Genomic DNA, 13,121 nt, shown 5'->3' on the forward strand with positions numbered 1-13,121 from the left:
GATCCACCGTCTGTCTTCCCGTTTGCGTGAGTCAGACCTTTTTTCTCTTAATTTCGAATCACACAGTCACAATTTTCTTCTTTTAATTTCGAATCACACAGTTCTCCAATATTAGAAGTTTTCTCATAGTTACCTTATTCATGGCATGTCGACAGCTGGCAGATTAGATGCAGACGTTTCTAAATTTGTACTCTTAGCTCTTCCTTCTTCATCAACGATTCACAAATATGTCATATACCAGTTGAAAACCTTAAAAGGGTGTACAATCCGGAATTGCTTGTGTTTCGGCTACTAATAATAGTAGGGAAAATCACCGTAACACCTCCGAATGAATGCTTTGTGTTCTTTTCCAGTCGAGAGAATCGCGAAGAAGAGGGAAAAACTCGTTATTATTTTCAGAAGCGTTCTACCGAGACATCTTGAGCTAAGTTTTGATCATTGCCAATTTCTTCCTCACCAAGACTCCCCGACCATCTCTGACTTCTTCCTATTCTGCTTTACCTCGTTTTTTCCCATACAACTTTCGTTCATATCATTCTTTCACGTTTACCGCTCGTGTCCGTCGCTTGAATTCAGTAATCCTTTTCTTCACACGCCATAATTCACTGCGTTGTGTCCAAGTCAATAAAACTTTTATTGTAATTTTGAAAATAAAAAGAGTGTAATGGTCTTTTTTCAACCTTTGCCGAAAGTCTCGAAATTGACTTTTTCAAGAACGGGATGAAGAATAGAATGCTAACAAAAATAAGGACTGATTGGAAAAAGAAAACGTGTTATTTCCTGTCAAGTTAGCCCTGGAAAAAGCCATGTCTACTCCATCTTGTAAAATTTCCCAGGATGCTTTTCTAAGGTGGAAAATTCTGTCATAAGCGATTTCCACTCTGAATTCTGGATGGAGGTTACATGATTCTGTAAGAACATCATTTTTGTTCACTTTCATTTTGTTTCTAAATCTGTCGTGCGCTCGTGAATTATACCGATACAAGCGTGACTTTGAAGGATCGAAACTTTTCAAAATTTCCCTCACTGATACGAAAAATACACCATTTGTAACATGTCTTTTAGTTTGTTTTACTGATTTATTTTTTGCCTTAAAAATATTATCATAAACGTAAAATTTTCTAGAGCGTTTAGAAGTTAAGGTCCGAATGTCTAAAATCGTTGCCTTCGCTGAATTACGGCATGTGGGTTTACCAAAAATGAAAATGAAGGACGAAATCATAATGCAAGTAGCTGTTCATTTCTGCCACACTAATGTCTAAGACATTAGTTGTTATTTAACCCTCAGAAAGTCGAGCTATTTGTGGCATTTGGTAGCTCAATTAACTCCACTTATCACAAAAGATACCCAAAATTCATGGACTGGAAAAAAGTCATGTTCACTTAGAGTTCATGTTTAACTCTGATTGCATTTCTGTGAATAGTAGCGTGGGCCATTTAGTTTTTCTTTACGAAATTCGATGGCATCAAAAGATCAGTGACGAGATTACTCTCAAAGAAACCCACGTATTTTTCGCAATTAACAACTGAACAGAATCTTGTTTCGATTGGAGTAGTCAGATTAAGAAAAGTGACTTGAATTATTTGTTTCCATGAAAATTATATTTTTCGCCGACGCTCCGCGCGCAACGACGTCAACGTCAACAAAGTCGCTTTTGCCAGATGACGAAATTGCATATTCATATATTTTTTTATACTTTGCTAGAGTTTATTTCGTCAATGACAAATGTTTTTCAGGAAATCACCGAAGCAGCTGGGATTTCGGACAAAAAAGTTTACACAGTACAAAGCGTCTGCATGATACTGAGTCAAGGGACACGCAGGAGCACTGAGAGTTTGTGACGAAGAAAAGGCTTTCTCGTAGTCGGATGATGAACTTTATGGTTTAACATTTGTGACGTGGTTTATTTCTTCAACGCCTTGTCGGGGCATATAAACAAAAATTACAAGTAATATTAAAAGTATCTATTTTAGTCTCTCTTGGAGTTTAAAATAGCTTAAACACGTTCATTTATCTTACGAAGGGATCTACAGTTTCATTAAGCTTCCTCACATGAATAACCGCTTCCCGTTTCCAATTCGCTAATAATGCAATTCTTCGAAGTGGGAAGGAAGATCAATTCCGCTCTTTTCTTCGAAAAATATAACAACTCTTTAGAAAAATATTTAAGAAACACATAACTGTAACTCCGTTACATTTTATTGTCGATTCTCTTTAGATTTTATCAAAATGTTTGTCTACAGTACAACATTTGGCTTAGGTTAAGTCGATCTAATCTTTGCCTTGAAATCGAAGCGAGAAGCCTTGGTAGTCTTTTTTTTCTTCTAGCTTTACAATCTACAATAAATACTTCTCTCGCAAAATTCGCGTCATGTGCTTCTCACACTTGTCTGAACATGGGACTTTTCTGCTGACATTTTAAGACATGTGCAATTTTACAGAAATCACTCTTGTGATTCATGGTTCTTTCGATGGCTGAAAACGGATACAAAGAACCGGCGCACGTCAATTCAAAGGGATTTGATTAAATTTGAAACCCAGCCTGAGCGACAATTACACCAAAGGTTTCCTCACGTTTTAGTTGTAAAAAGAACTTTTTACCAATATTTTATTACACAGGTTTTAATTGCTGGTAACTTTGAGGTGACAATGACATGTCTTCCACGAAAAGCTGGAAATGGACAAGACAATAGTTCGAAACTAAAACGTTTTCCACGTGTGAAACAAATACTGGTGCATCAGCATTATAAAAACTGGTTAAAGCTATTTTAGTTTCATACGTGTTCTTATACTCATACAACGCTTTTAGCCGAGTCAGGCAATTTCTTCTTATTTGCAAGTGTTTCGTGACGTCAGATGGTCAGATTATCTTTGATAGCACGTTGAAATAGCGTTGGCGAGCATTTTAAAACAGAGTCGGCAGCAACACTCAGCCTTTCTCTCTCAACGACAATTTACCGAGTGTTTCTGTAGACGTTTTAATTCAACACCTTTGAAAGAAGTGAAAAAGGCCAATTTTACCTTTGGAGAAGCGATAAAAAGCGATTTCGCAGCCCATAGGGTCCTTTCGCTGTGACGTAATTCGTGATTGTTTTGGTTAATATTACGGGATGGACAATGAATGAAATTCGAATTCCCTCGGGCCAAGTAAATATTGAATTTCCAGCCGAGACAGCAATGAACGTCAATGGAGAGATGGCCGAAGCACTGTCCACGGTAGAAAACAGCGACAACACACCGCCAGTTGATGGCATTTTCGCTGCCGAATGTATCTTGAAAAAACGAACCCGAAAGGTAAGAAATCTGCTGTCGAAACCGTGTCATATCCGTGTTGATTTTCGCTAGAAGTGCTTCTCTAAATGTGAATTTTCTGCTTGTATTTTTTTGACAGGGTAAAATCGAGTACTTGGTGAAGTGGAAGGGGTGGTCTGCAAAGTAAGTACAATTTTGCATCGACAATAAAATTATTTCACGGCTACAAACTGATTAGAATATTTTGTTGAATTTTTCAGACACAACACCTGGGAACCGGCCGATAATATCCTTGACGCTCGACTGCTTTTGGCGTATGAAAACAGGTAGATGGGAATGTCGTAATTTCAGAGCTTTCCATCTGATTATGCAGTGCTAGAGTTTTGCGTCTGGATGACACGTTTGGTTTTTATTTGCATCTTTTGTAATTTCAGTCGAAGGCGAAGAGGGAAACGTTCAAGGTGGCAACGAGGGATTGCAACAACTTCTAATAAAAAGCCGAGACTTGAAACGGTTAGTGTTGACGTCTCGTTGTATGGAGGAATATTGCAATTTAAATACGTTAAAAATGTCGACTGCGACAACACGCGCGCTAAGAAGACATTGCAATATAAACGTTGTGGCCAGCTTAAGCATATTTTGCCTTGTCAATGTCCAATGTAGAAATATTAATTATTGCGACATTTGTTTGTAATTTCAGGGTCCAAGTTTCTTCATGAGAGGCGATGGGAATTCACTAGGTTGGGATGGCATTGAAGACGAAGATTGCAGAGGAAGCTTGCATGAAAGCGACAGCAGTGATTCTAGTTTTGTTGGTGACGATGCTACAAGTAACGAATTTGAATTCAATGACACTGAAGATAATCCGTCAGCGTGTTTGCATTCTCCACAACAAGTTCTTGGCTCGGAATTAAGTTTATCAAGCTCGGATGCAGCACCGCGCTTACAGAGCACCCAAACAGGAAAACCTCTGGCAGACCACAAAATGGCAACACTCAACGTTAATGACGCGGGAAGTTCACGGGAAAAACACAGCAATAATTCCAGCTCTGAGCTCCCGCCGAATGGGCCGATTTCTGGAGAAGAAAAGGAAGATTTCTCCTTGAGCAAAGCTAGTATCCCTCAGGAGACGAAATTAAAGATAAATTCGGAAGGATTAAACGGTCATGATGAAAAAGGTTCTCTCTGGGGTAGTACATCCGGCAAACCATGGCGTGAAGCTGTGAAAGTTGCCGATAAGGTTTATCTCGACTCAGCAGAACGTGAAATCACGAAGACGGCTTTACAGAAACGTCGAGAAGGCATAAGCAATGCTGAAATTGGCAGCAACGGAGAATTGAAACAAATGACAATGAAAATGAATGGCGAGAACTTTGTCAATGTATCCTCCGTCACGGACTTTGACAAAGGCAGCCACGCAAAACCTGGCAAGTCAGGCAAAATTTTTCGCGGTGAAGGCGGCCAGAATCAGACTGATACAGCCATCAGTGGCTCCGATGAATTTTATAGAAGTTTGTCAGCGCAAAATAAACACCGCCGTAACGGAGAGTTGCTTGTCTCGGAGATGACGGAAAATACATATGCTTCTCGCGCTTGCCTACCAAGCGAAAATGAACACTCCACTAAGTCTACGCCAGTTGAAAGCTGGAGAAAGCCTTTGATTGACCAGATCTTCATTACTGATGTAACATCAAACTATGTTACAGTTACGGTGAAAGAGTGTTTAACTGATAAAGGGTTCTTTCGGCAAAGGTGAAACGCAGAAATCATTTCAGTTGAAACTACTATCAACTAGCGAGAGTTTCATTTCCAGTTCATTCGGTCACAGACTTGGATGCGTATACAGTTGTCAACAATTTTACGGTCGCTTGATGACCTTTGCGCCATGCTAATGGATCATTTGAGCATGGATTGAGCGTTTCTTACTTCAGTTCGTTAGATGACAATAGGCTAGAAGAGTATAAATATCGAAACCTTTGCGACATCTTTGACGTCGGTGTCGTAACAGCTCCGAAATTGACCCGATTTTCTCGCACGGTAGCCTTCAAGTTATAAGAGTTCATTGTTGGGTTTTTCTGTAGGATTTGAGGGTTGTCGTTTTGATTAAATCTAACCTATAAGCAAGCATCTGTGCTTTAATCAAAACATAGGGCCACGATTAAATACAGATGCGATGTCTGCAAATGAACTGAAACATCGGGCAATCCTAACAATAACTTCTTCCTCGTGACCCAAAAAACCAAATTGTGCCCGATCGAACGACAGGTAAACTGAAAGTCTAGTTTCAAATTCTAGAACGCTTGTGATAAAACCGTTATCCCGCTGGTTCGAGCTCTCTGTCGTCGATGATCACAAAGGATCCGAACTGTGAGCAAACTAAGTTGTACTCATTTACATCAACTGGGAGAAATATTGGGAGAGAATTGTGTAATTTTTGCTATAAAGCAAAGTTTTATCCTTAGTCTACAACAGTTCACACAAACGTGTTTAGAGTGGACATTGTTTATTGAGCCACGAAGCCAGAATTATTTGTTTTTTGTTTTTTTCCAATACAAAAAAACAGCATTAACCAGAAAGAACTTGAAATAGGCGAAAAAATTAAAGTTGCGTATACGATCTTAGCTTCGCGAATGAAGACTTAGAAACCGTCATCGACAACGTTATTATAATTGTCATACTTTGTAATGAAAACATGTAAATTGAAGATTGTTAGATATTCACAGAATGCACTTAATCCTCGATTTGAAATCTTGCAAATTTTGTGATAAGCCATGAAGAATTATTCGATACGTTTTTTGTTGAATATTTCAGTCGGCGAGATTAATAAAACTGCCTACATGTGTGGGCGCTATTTGTAGGTCCTTAGCGGCCGTTGAGTTAAAATTATGTACAGGAGAAGTGTAATAACCAAAATAAAAGTTAACAAAAAATATTACACTCATTTTGGATCGTTTTGCTTTGTTATCGTCGTAATTGTAAAATATACCCTGTTAGCTGTCTGTCTATGTATTGTTGCCAATGTGATTTTCCTGGTATCGACATTAAATGTTTTCGTTTGAAGAAACGACGGCAATTTACGAGGCTTCTTGCTAGCAATGTAAATACAAAAAACTTTTCACTTTTTCCACTGACGGAAAAGCTGCGACAACACTTCAGAGTTAATCTACGACATTTTCATCTGGTTAGCTCATGGATGTTTCAGCTTCACTCGGGTAACTCGAATAAAAGATAAGAATGTTTACATGCACGCGCTGCGTATTTGCGATTATCTGAAATAATAAATCAAACTTGCTTTATTACGAATTGTCAAGGGCTCCCGGGTAGGTTGAATATCATCGATGATGTGTGCCTAAAGTCGAGCCGTCAAGGATGTAATTTTACAGAAATAATTAACTGAAAATAATATTCCTAAAGTAGCCCGGTTCAATGGGAATACTTGCAACGTTAGGGATTCAAAAAAAAGTTCTTGTTAGTCGAGGTGTGATTTCGTAATCATGTCATGAAATATTCAATTCTCACTACTTATGTAGTTCTTGGCCAGAATAAGACAACTGCTTTGATAAATACTGATAAAAAGCACTCCTATTAGATTAGTACGCGTTAAACGACAAAGGCTTGGTGCAAAAGTGCACTTTGAATTGGCATAAAAAATTTTGCATTTTTATTAAACGAAAATCGCACCGAAACAAAAAACTGCACGATACATGAATATCGAGAGAAGCAGCTTTTTTTTTTTAACATAAAACTTGGGTAAAATTCTGTAGCTCATTGGGTATAAATGAAAGAAAATCTCATGTCTCAAGGCTGTTCATGTTAATCTCAGAGTTTCCAATAATAAAACTCGACACTGAGATAACGTCACAATTTATTGTCAAGACTGTTGTATAAACCTGGACTAAAATTCTGTGTCTTATCGAGTTTAAAATTCTGTATCTCATTGGGTTTAAATGGAAGAAAAACTCTTCTGTCTCAAAGCTTTTTTAGCATCAGAGTGTCCAATAATAAAACCTGACATCGAGAAAACGTCACAGTTGGTCGCCAAGATTGTTCTCGGTCCTGAAGCCGGTATAAAAAACTGTCGCGTAGAAGGTGTAGATCAATCATTCTAGAATGTTTCCCGTGGCTGTTCTTTGCCTTAATATGAGGGGCGAAATTTTTTGAGAAAAGTTCGGCAAAACTTGATGAATGTACTAAACATGCCCTTAAAAGGCTGGAGAAATTTTTTGTGCGACGCTTTGATTTCCTATACTGGCTTTTTCATCGCGAACACGTACTTTTACCTGCAGGGATATAATTAATTAACAATGCATTCGTTAAGAGAAGACAACATAGCAATTAGTTATTTAGTTTCACACCCCAAATCTGACAAACTGTAATTCGAAATATTATTATGTACTTTGTAGAATGGGGTTTCTAGAAAAAAATATGGACAACTGACATCACGAAAGTCATTTAGCTGAGTATTAGGATAAGAAATTACCACAACCGACACAACACCCACTTTTAAATTCAACCAACGCAGTTACGTGCTAGAACTCAAACAAGGGAGGTTTCCAGATGGAATACGCGTCCGAAGAGAGTTTTCAGCTGATCGTTCGTGGCCCAGAATTTGAACCGGATGGCTTCCAGCTGGTCTCACCGGAAAAATCGATCAATTTGGAAAGTTAGGGCCTTCGGTAAACACATTATTATCAATTTTATTTACCTACCTGATTAAAAAACCATCTTCTTCTGTGGTAACAAACTGTTAATACAACACGTACTGAAAAATAGAAACAAGTCACAAAGCGTTCTCCGCCGCAGAATAATAAACTTTCGTTGGCAAATGAGAATAAAAAAGCTCGCATGAAAAGAAATGCAGGGATTCGTTCAATTCTAGAAAATTAACGGATAACTTTACAGCTAACCCGTTTTCTCGGCAATGCCGAACGTAACGTATATCTCGTATATTTTCGCCTAACTATGAAAGCTGTGGGCAGTGAAGTTTTAAAATAACACAATGACGCAATGCAATGATACAAATTTCATCTGAAAAATACTCTCTGAAAAACATGTTATTGTGAAGTCATAATCGCAATGCGTAACTTCATCCTTCCATAAATGAAATGGAAAACATCCAAGTTGAAATTGAACCTCCAAGAATTAAAGAGTATTAAAATTTGTCGTAAACAGGATACATTTTGTAGACTTTTGAAGATCCGTCTTATATCGCGAATATTATTTTCTGAGAATTTCCTGGAATTTTTAGGTGTTCTTCGATTTCATAACAGTAAATGCGCCCATTGCAGTTTTGGAAAACCACATTCAGGAGAGTAACTTTGAATTGATCAATAATTTCAAATCGACATCCGGTAAAATGCCCTCATAAACAATCTCACTGTAGGCAAAAATGGGTGGGTACTGATTTTTCTTTGCTGAAACTCTAATAAATATGGAAAACTTAAGTCAGTGTAACTATTTACGTATACTTCAGTTGGGTGCGTTAGCGCTTGACAAAGGTTACATTTAGCACCTTTTCATGACTGGATAAATACTTATGTTTTCATAGTACTTATCAGCCCAAGGAGAGAACTTTCCACGTCATGGGGTTGGGCCATGACATAGCTACACGTGAGCATGCGAGACTGACAACCTGATGAAATATTTGATTTAAAGGACGTGTTGGAACGATTAATAATTCAACATAGAAAGAATTAAAACTTGATCTATCCGGACACCACTGAGTTCCTCATTCTGGTTGTTTTACATAAATGGATTTGGTTAGATATAGAAACTGTTTGGATCTTGACGAAAGATGTCAAACATTTATCAAGAGCAAGGGAAGGAAGAAATGTTCAGGTTCTCATCAGGATTCAAGGCTAAGCTTGTTTCAATTTTGCATGCGGCAAACTCTCGCTTGGCGTAAAACGAGCGAAAAAGCAAGTGCGCAAAAGACATCTTGAGAAGAGACTGAAAGTAAAAAATAGATGGAGGTCGAATAGAGAGGTGGTTTTATTCCATCAAGATGTCATCCTTTATCATGATAGTAGCGACTATACGGAAAATGGGATTTTCATTCTGCTCCCAAAGGCCGGGAAGGCTTTCCGGGCCCCTTCTAATGCAGCTGTCAAAAGCCATATGAATCAGAGCTGACATTTAAAATAAATCAACCAACAAAATTTATCCCGGGTTTCTTCTAGAAATAAAATACCTGTAGTAAACACTTCCCACTGTTAGCTAAAAGATATCCACATATTTTATACCTAGAATTGTTTTTAAAAGACAGTAAACTACATTTAGAAACCTTTAGCTGTATTGCGCCAAGCATCTATTTCAAAGGGTCGATTTTTATTTTCACCAGGAAGATCAGATATAATTTTTTTATTTGGATTACAAGTCAGTTAGTAAAGATTAACACCACATGTCGCACACGGAATTTTTTTCTTTTGCGCCTATCGGTCGACGACTCGTCCGAAATATAGAACGAGCTTTGGCTGACTTTTTTTTAACTTTGATCATTTGAAATTATCCTTCAGTGGCGTTCAATGTCAGTTATTGACCATAAAGAACATTGCAGAAATAATTTTGATCACCAGAATGTCGAACTTTTTTCTTAGTTTCGGAATGTATCCTTTGTGTGTGTTAGTGGTTAGTTTAGCATAAGAAGTAGCTAAAAGCTCCTCTTTTAAGTTTTGTATTAAGTTTGGATTTAATTTTTAAGATTTGAACTGATCAAGACCACTTAAAAGAAGTTTAAACATCGTGATGGTGACAATGTGGTTAAAATGAAACCAGTAAAAAATGTGGCAAATGTTTTAAAATGAAATCATGAAAATCAAGTATTTTTTCAATACAAAATTGAGCTGTATTTTGGCATAATTTTCCATAAATCAACTTATTTTCTAAGTTAAAGGCTGACAGGAAATTCCATATGAGCGTTCTAACTTCATCGCTGTTGACAGAATGATCTGAAAAGTACTCTATGGACTGCACGTTTTTTTACATCCAGAACAATGCGCAAAATATCCTAGCTCGTTTGTAGTACTACAGCCCCAGAAGTTTATGGTAAATGAGTCAGCTTGAGTGGTAGTTTGAGGCTACTGTATGGTGCCTGAACATCGCCCCTCACTCTGAATACCAAGACCACAATCGTCGCCGAGAGTTCCTTTGTCGTCGCTTCATCAGATGGACTTTACACACAAATGATTAATGTTAAAATCATCCGGAAATGTAGTTCTCAAAAGGGTTACGCCTCCCACAGAGGTAATAAACAAGTGTATGTGACTAGAATTCTCAATGACATGTATTTTTGTTCGAGGATTTTGAAAGCTTTTAATATCCTCCTACTTAAACCTAACCGTTCCGGAGGACGGGCCAACACTTAGTACCTCGTCAAATATTTACGGATTACTTACGACAATGACTTTGAGTTTTTTAAATAAACATTGGCAACGGTTATACTCAAAATGAATTTTTCACTGCAAAGTGGATGTAAACTTCAGTGCGACAGCTTAGGCTCTCGTAGTTGTTGGAAAAACATCAGCAGCTTTTTTATTTCGTGTGCTGTTTATAATTTGTTAGAGATGTCGTGAATATCATAACAGAATTGCAGGAGTGAGTAAAGTAATGCTTTATTCAGTCAAATATTTTACTGAGTTTTAACGATATCAACCATGAGTATTTGATTGATCAAGTTTGATCGTTTGTAGCTTCTTATGGTCAACAGAACTTCTCGGTCACTGCAAAAACTAAACGATTGAACAACAGTCCTTCAATTCTCTACTGTCGTAATTTTTTAGAACTTACCCAGTGAAAATCAAGACAGCCTGGAGTGACAACAGAGTCTTTGGAATGAAAAAACTTCTATGAGTTGAAAGAGAATGCGGTCGCTATTTGCATTAAGCAACTCATGAAACCCACATGTCGATTACCTTTATGATGTCATAAATGGACTCTGAACTGTTTTTGAGTTGCGCGAAAAATGTTGTTTCGTTATTGCAATGTAATGTGTAATGGGGTGTGCGTTACTCCGAAAAGACTTTAATAAACACCAACACTGTAAGACGTTGTACAATCAAGAATAGTTTTGAATAACTCCGCCATAAAATGAATTTGCAAACAAATGTAGCGTAAGAAATTTCAAACCGACGACAAGATTTATACTGGGCGCTGCCCGTTGCCTTAAAAGGAATGGTATTATCATGGGTCAACGCAATTCAACTTGAACGTGCGGTATAACATAGTTTTCATATTATTATCTTTTAAAATTAAATTTGAGCTGCAAATAACAATCTAGGGTTAATGGACAGTCACGCTAACAACAAAAACTCTTTTTTCAACTCTCTTTATTTTTCGTGATTTCAAGTTTTGTGACTTCGCTTTGAAGATTGGCAAACTCTAGCAACATTTCAGCTGAAAACCGTTTGTTTACCGTAGCAGCTGAAGCGCCCTGCCTCCTGGTAGGTAACAGTGAGTGCTACGATTTGAAAACTATGTGGTTAAATTGTTTTTAGCATTCTTATTAGTTATAGTGATCTAATAAAATACCGTATGGAGGATAAAGAATACAAAAGCTCGGACTAGAAACAGAGAGTGACGGAAAAAATAAAAGCAAAAACGCGAAAAACACCTTCTCAAATTTACTTTAAATGATGTTTGTCTGATAAAATCTGATCGACTTAAAAGCCGATTTAGACTTAAGCAGGATTACGATTAAAAGCTTTTAAAACACTTTCACTTCCTTAAATTCAACCTTACGATTGATGTGAACCAGGGAAATATCATAATGATAAACACAATGAAGCAATTAGAAGCTACAAATCGTGCTCGCGACCGCACCACGGGTGAAAGTGGTATCTGTGAACGCATACCAAATATTTAAGGCTTTAATTATATTTGACTGAGTAAGTGAGAGGCTGCTCTTATCTGTGGTTTTTGAGATAAGAAAAATAAAGACCAATTCAACCATGAATAGTATCACGTTTACCTCCGACCTCAAAAGGTCGCCCAGTTTCTGCGGCGGCAAATCTTCACAAACGTTACCGCGCATAACGTTTAATGTTCTTTGTCATATTTTGTTTCCATGTATTTTACCCACCATGAAGAGAAACAGTTTCAAAATACCCCAGAAAAAGTCTTAACGAATATCGGTATAACTTTAAGCGCGCAACTGCCAGTGTCTGCTGGCGAACGTGAATTGTTTCATTAAGACTAACTTTTTTTTTATTGTAATGCTTTAAGTATCACAAATGGCGATTACAAATTATCCAACGCATTAACGATCCTATCTCTTCTAGAATGAGTATTTTTACACTCGTAGAAACTCATTTTAAGTCGATTTACTCCTTCTTAAATTAATTTTACCCCTGATTTTAAAAGGATTTCAATCTTGTCAATGTTTCCTCGAGCGCAGCATGTTATTGAAAACATTATCTTTTTCTTCTCCCTTTATTTCCCACTCTTTTTATACAGCGATACTTATCGGGGATCTTTAAAATCTATCAACCGTCAATAACAAGGCCAGTCCAAAAAAACTGCCGGGGAGCTTCGTCCCCTACTCTTTGCGAGAAGTGTGTGGGGTTCTTTATCGCCTCCTACTAAGCAGTACGAAGAAGATGCAGGAGACGGGGCCTACGAATTATCGTCCTTAGCCGAGAATACTATCGAAAAAAAGAATTGTGTGTGTAATGATAAGTTGTTAGGTCGGCGTGCTAGCGAAACGCAGAGACACTTTTCATTGTTGCATAGGATATGATATAGGCGGATTTACAACAGTTACGAATTCAGCTCAACTGCCCGAACTCAACTTTCGAACTAAACTGACAAGAAGCTCTTTATTCATCCGCTTAATTTCATTTGTCTCAAGACCTTGCGATTGATCTCTGCTGGA

The 13,121-nt window shown here is 37.6% G+C and overlaps 1 protein-coding gene and 1 long non-coding RNA gene across 2 annotated transcripts; both read left to right on the forward strand.

Annotated features, from left to right (window-relative positions):
- The first annotated feature begins 801 nt into the window (after window positions 1-801).
- Window positions 802-1,975, forward strand: LOC148721797 (uncharacterized). Its single transcript, XR_015992732.1, has 2 exons — window positions 802-911; window positions 1,738-1,975. It is a non-coding gene; the product is annotated as an uncharacterized LOC148721797 (long non-coding RNA).
- Window positions 1,976-2,802: 827 nt separating this feature from the next.
- LOC111321638 (uncharacterized) lies at window positions 2,803-6,194 on the forward strand. Its single transcript, XM_022924578.2, has 5 exons — window positions 2,803-3,295; window positions 3,393-3,436; window positions 3,514-3,579; window positions 3,688-3,766; window positions 3,954-6,194. Exons 1-5 carry the CDS (start codon window positions 3,119-3,121, stop codon window positions 5,007-5,009), a joined length of 1,422 nt encoding a protein of 473 aa, XP_022780313.1. The 5' UTR covers window positions 2,803-3,118; the 3' UTR covers window positions 5,010-6,194.
- The last annotated feature ends 6,927 nt before the right edge of the window (window positions 6,195-13,121 follow it).

This window comes from Stylophora pistillata, chromosome 10 (assembly GCF_964205215.1).
Source record: "Stylophora pistillata chromosome 10, jaStyPist1.2, whole genome shotgun sequence".
Taxonomy (NCBI): domain Eukaryota; kingdom Metazoa; phylum Cnidaria; class Anthozoa; order Scleractinia; family Pocilloporidae; genus Stylophora; species Stylophora pistillata.

Bases quoted from the DNA above. Each gene is read 5' to 3' on its own strand.
- LOC111321638 (XM_022924578.2), top strand. From the start codon at position 3,119: ATGAATGAAATTCGAATTCCCTCGGGCCAAGTAAATATTGAATTTCCA. The intron at 3,437-3,513 runs GTAAGTACAATT...TGAATTTTTCAG, and splicing joins TGGAAGGGGTGGTCTGCAAA to ACACAACACCTGGGAACCGG. The intron at 3,767-3,953 runs GTTAGTGTTGAC...TTGTAATTTCAG, and splicing joins AAAAGCCGAGACTTGAAACG to GGTCCAAGTTTCTTCATGAG.